Genomic DNA, 6,000 nt, shown 5'->3' on the forward strand with positions numbered 1-6,000 from the left:
GGGGCAGCTAGGTGGCACAGCGGAGAGAACTCTGGCCCTAAAAAGCAAAATTGGCCAAATGGAAAAGGAAGTCCAAAAGTTTACTGAAGAAAATACTTCCTTAAAAATTAGAATGGAGCAATGGGAAGCTAGTGACTTTATGAGAAATCAAGACATTGTAAAACAAATCCAAAAGAATGAAAAAATAGAAAACAATGTGAAATATCTCATTGGAAAAACAACTGACCTGGAAAATAGATCCAGGAGAGATAATTTAAAAATTGTTGGACTATCTGAAAGCCATGATCAAAAAAGGTGCCTGGACATCATCTTTCAAGAAATTATCAAGGAAAATTGCCCTGATATTTTAGAACCAGAGGGCAAAATAGAAATTGAAAGAATCCACCGAAGCCATCCTGAAAGAAATCCCCAAAGGAAAACTCCTAGGAATATTGTAGCCAAATCCCAGAGTTACCAGGTCAAGGAGAAAATATTGCAAGCAGCCAGAAAGAAACAATTCAAGTATTGTGGAAACACAATCAGGATAACACAAGATTTAGCAGCTTCTACATTAAGGGACCGCAGGGATTGGAATATAATATTCTGGAGGGCAAAGGAGATAGGATTACAACCAAGAATCACCTGCCCAGCAAAACTGAGTATAATCCTTCAGGGGGAAAAATGGATATTCAGTGAAATAGAGGACTTTCAAGTATTCTTGATGAAAAGACCAGAGTTAAATAGAAAATTTGACTTTTAAATACAAGACTGAAGAGAAACATGAAGAGGTAAACAGGAACGAGAAATCATAAGGGACTTATTGAAGTTGAACTGTTTACATTCCTGCATGGAAAGATGATGTTTGTAACTCATGAGACTTTTCTCAGTATTAGGGTAGTTGGAGGGAAAAAATTATATGTATATATGTATATATATATATATATATATATATACATACATACATACATAGATAAATAGAGGGCACAGAGTAAGTTGAAGATGAAGGGGTGATATCTGGAGAATAAAATTAAAGAGGTGAGAGAGGACTACACTGGGAGAAGGAGAAAGGGAGAGGTAGAATGGGGTAAATTATCTCACATAAAACAGACAAGAAAAGGCTTTTACAGTGGAGGGGAAATGGGGAAGGTGAGAAGGAATGAGTGAATCTTGTTCTCATTGGATTTGGCTTAAGGAAGGAATAACATACATACTCAACTGGGTATGGAAATCTATCTTACCCTACAAGAAAATAGGGGGGAAGGGGACAAGAGAGCAGGGGGATGACAGAGGGGAAGGCAGATTGGTGGAGGGGGTAATCAGAAGCAAACACTTCTAAGGAGGGACAGGGTCAAAAGAGAGAATAGAATAAATGGAGGGTGGGATAGGATGAAGGGAAATATACTTAATTTTTCACAACATGACTACACATGTATAACCTATATTGAGTTGCTTGCCTTCTCAATGAGGGTGGGTGGGGAAGGAGGAAGGAAGAAAATTTGGAACCTAAAGTTTTAAAAACAAATATTAAAAAAATTGTTTTCACATGCAACTGGGAAATAAGATATACAGGCAATGGGGTATAGAAATCTACCCTGCCCTACAGGAAAATTGAAGGGGAAGGGGATAAGAGAAGGGGGGAAGAGATAGAAGGGAAAGCAGAGTAGGGGAAGGGGCATTCAGAATGCATGCCATCTTGGGGTGCGTGGAGGGACAATATGGGGAGAAAATTTGGAACTCAAAATCTTGTAGAAGTGAGTGTTGAAAGCTAAAAGTAAATAAATTAATAAAAATAAAAAATAAAAATAAAGAGAATCACTAAGAGAACCATTAATCATATTATTAGCCTCACTTACCACCTCTGGCCCAGTCATCCATGATTGTAAGATCCTTTAATAAATTTGGCTTCAGATACGTACATTCTGTGTCTGGGACATCTTAAATTTCTCTGGTATTGTCAATGACTTAACACAAAACTGTCTAGTTAGTAAGCATTTGTTGATAAATTGCAGCAAAAATGGACAGGAGAGTCATATCACTCCTCCTACCTCCAGTAAGTCCCTAAACCCTCGGACTAGGATACACAGATAAAACATTCAAATGCTCTTGGCTGTCAACTTTGCTTTCCTAGAGTTTATTATTCTGAAAAATGTTTCTGTGCCTGACTTTATACAGTGTAATAGCTGTTATTATAACTTTTTTTGGGGGGATCCAGAAGACCTGTGATTTCATGTGTATAGGAAACTTCCTCTCTCAACACAGACTGACATCTGTTTGGTAATTAGAGAGTCTTGGAAATTAGTCAAGCCTCAGAGAATTGCTTAGGGATGCTGAAAGATTAAATGACTTATCCAGGGTCATTATTTCCTTGAATATAATGTTTTATTTCTTTGAAAATAATGTTCAGGCAACAGTGTGATGGAGTAGAAGGGGCATTGGATCTGGAGCCAGGAAAGCCTGGTGCTAATCCCAGCTTTACAATGTAATCCTAGCATGATTACAGGCAATGCCCTTTACCTGTTTAAGCCATGGTCTTCTCATTTGCAAAATGAGGGAATTGTTCATCTTTAAGGCCCCTTGCAGCTCTAAAACCTGTGATGCCATAAGTATTCACATACCACCAGTCCCTTTTCATGTGATCCTTACCCATAACTTCCAGTGGCACATGTCCCTCAGCTTGAATAGTGTTTGAAATGTGATCTGAGAGGTTTGGATGCAGCCTAGATGTCTTGGAGATGAAGAAAGGCACAGTTGTACGGCCATACCGGTTCAAAGTCAGACGTAACATGGGGATTGTTGTTGACTCTGTATCCATTTTAAAGATTTCAATAATGAATATGATACAAAGCAGAGGAATAACTGATTGTGCTATCATCATCTTCCAGTTGCGCCAAGTGAATAACATTTTCTTAATAAACATAGCGTAGAATTTCTGCCACTGAAGCTTGAACTACAAGACAGAGGAAAGACTAGGAATTACAATGGTTACAGATCTAAGTAGGTAAAGCAACTCCAAATCATTTGCACTTTATGGCTCAACAGCAGCTTAGTGATAGAAAGACAACACATGTTGTATAAATGACGACCTTGGACAATAAGCTTCAGCAAAGTAAACAGATATGTCACAACACAAGCATTCTGTTCATTCTGACACAAGGTATTTCAAAAAATGACAGCTCCTATTTATATAGTGCTTTAAAGGTTTGCCAAAACAAGGTTTGTAAAGCACTTTACATTTTGCCTCTGTGAACATCACAATACTTCTGTAGGGTAAGTAGGGTAGCTATTATTGTTCCCATTTTATAGATGGGAAAATTGAGGCTCAGAGGCTATGACTTACTCAAGGTCATACAACTCTTCAATCAGTCACTAAGTAAACTTTGCTAAACTATGTACCAGGCACAGTGCTGGGGATGCAAATAAAGGCAAAAGACGGTCTCTGCTCTCAAGGACTGTCTAATGGTGGAGACAACATGCAACTATGTCTAAATGAGCAATATACAGGATAAATTGGACAGAGGGCTGAAAGAGACCTTAGATCCATAGCCCACTTACCAAGGATTTCTTCTACTCCATCCTAGAACAGGCATTGTTCAACCTCTACTTCATGAAAAAAAAAGTAGACTGAACTTACCAACTGAGATCTTCTCACTAGAAAAATAATCTCCAAAAAGATAAAAGAGAGAAATATGACTCTTCCTATACTCTCTCTCTCTGTCTCCACTGCTCACAAATCAGATTAATCTTCCTTGTAAGATGTATCACAGTCTTTCTAGGTATTCCAAAGTGCAAAGATAACTGCAATTCCTATCTCTCACAAATAAATATTTCTATATGCTTATAAAAGCCCAAGTTTCACCTCCATGAGTAGTAGAAAAAGCACAAAGTCTGGGTTCAAAGAGTTTGAGTGCTGGCTTTATTTCTTGTTTGCTGTGTGACTACAGTCAATTCGTCCACCCTCTCTGAGCTTCCTCTTCTATAAACTATAAAATGGGGATAAAAGACCTGTACATTTTTCTCCTGAGATTGTTGTGAGGATATAATGAGGTATTGTACAAAAAGTCCCCAAGAGATGCCAGCTCTTCTTGGGAAAGCACAACGAGAATGACACTTTCCTCTTACTACTTCTAGCCCTTTCAACTCTCTCCTCTGCTTGGTAAAAGCCATGACCATGATAGCTATGGTGATAAGAATAGCTCATTCATATTGTATATGGCACCTCTGAATTTACAAACTGCCTGCCTTATCATGTCCATTTTACAGATGAAGAAATCTAGAAGCAACCTGTCCAAAGGCACCAAGCAAGTAAACAGACTATATGACTTCAAATTCAGCATCTTTTCCCAGTATCTCCTGCACTTGACTTTCCTGAATCAGTTTACCTTTTATGGCTGTTCTGAAGATCAGGTAAGAAAATGGGTGTAAAACAATTCATGACCACAGAATGATATAGAAACACAAGTGATTCCCAAACCTGTGAGATTCTCAGATATGAGGGAATTACCTTAGAGCTATACATCACATTTACAATAGAACTCTTCTTGGATAAGACAGTGAGATCCATTTTCTTCTTTGATTTGAGATTGCTCAGGCCTCTAATAGAAGGGAGATGGATGGTCTGGAGATCCATGCTGGAATCGACCTGTTTGCTAACCCTAAATCAAGAAACCATAAAGAATTAATTTAATTTTATTTGTGTAGGGAGATGCCAATCTTCCTGCCTCTGTCTGTCCATCTCTTATCTGAGTGGTTCTTATCAAGCTGAGTTTCAGCCCAACTTCTGAGAACATGACTCTCATGCAGGAAGGACATGATGGAACAACAAAGACTGGGTCCGCATGTTCAGAGTTGGGCCAGGCGGCCAGTGAAAACTGATAATAAAAACATTTAAAGCTGAGGTCACAGTGATATACAACACAGGCCCAGAGAGGCAGGTGCAAATGATGTGGGGAGAGAGATGTGCTGAATTTGTGGAGGGGCTCTCCATTCCTACCTGACTAGGACAAACGGTTCTTTGTAGAGAAGTCATGGTTTGAGTATTAGGATAATATTTATCTCACATGATCACCCTTCAAAACACCAGAAAAAAACCATAATGTCTCCCTGACTTCCCCAAGTCTTCTCTTCTCCAGGCTAACCACGCGCATTTCCTTCAAATCATCCTCAAACAGCATGTTCTCTAGCCCTACTTCTCCCATCATCCTGCTTTCTTTTACATGAAAAAAACAGCATTAGTGACTCCATTTTGCCTTTATCCACCATTTTGTGAAGCTGTTTCAGCTGCTTGTCAGTCACCTGATTTTGGACAGTACATTCTTTCTCTTTTTGAGAATAGTTTTTGCAATATTATGTATTAATTACTCTTTAAATGTTAGAATTCACATATAAATCCATCTGGCCTGTGGTTTTTTCCTTTTGGCAACTCACATTTAGCCTGCTATGTTGCTTTTTTTGAGATTGAGTAGTTTAAGATCTCTAATTCTTGCTTCATTAGGTTGGTTATTTTATATATTTTTTGTCAATAATCATCAATTTCCTTTGAATTCTCAGTTTTTCCCATATATAATTGTGCATGTATTCTCCATGCTAACTACAATGCCTGGGACATAGTGATGTTTATTGACTTTACTTTATTAAAGACAGAACAAATGAAATGAAAATGATGATTTACATAGGAGGATAGGGATTATGATTTGAGATAGTTATAGGTGATGGTGAGAAAAAATGTGACCATCTTTTTGGATTGAAGTGGAATGAATATATAGATCATGAGAGTTGGAGAGGTTGATGAACTGGGAGTCCAATGTGTCTGAGGGGATGTCAGTTTGAATACTGAAATCCTTCAACATGTTGACAAGGTCAGGGTAGAAAGAAAGACTGTGTACTAGTTACAGACCTTGAGGAACAAGGATAAACAACTGCAGTGAGGATTAGGATAGGATGATACAGATAGATGGAGCAAACCTTAAAGAAACTGAGTAGTAGTAGTAGTAGTAGTAGTAGTAGTAGTAGTAGTAGTAGTAG

The 6,000-nt window shown here is 38.2% G+C and overlaps 1 protein-coding gene across 1 annotated transcript in view; it reads right to left on the minus strand.

Moving 5' to 3' along the window:
* LOC114043628 (ATP-binding cassette sub-family A member 3-like) overlaps window positions 1-4,606 on the minus strand; it is a 41,574-nt gene extending 36,968 nt beyond the window's left edge. The window contains 2 exon segments of the mRNA XM_027862699.1: window positions 2,623-2,926; window positions 4,481-4,606. Of these exon segments, the coding sequence (XP_027718500.1) occupies window positions 2,623-2,926; window positions 4,481-4,606 (430 nt within the window).
* Window positions 4,607-6,000: the final 1,394 nt, after the last annotated feature.

The sequence above is a fragment of the Vombatus ursinus genome, unplaced genomic scaffold, assembly GCF_900497805.2.
Source record: "Vombatus ursinus unplaced genomic scaffold, bare-nosed wombat genome assembly UNPS02014770.1, whole genome shotgun sequence".
NCBI lineage: Eukaryota > Metazoa > Chordata > Mammalia > Diprotodontia > Vombatidae > Vombatus > Vombatus ursinus.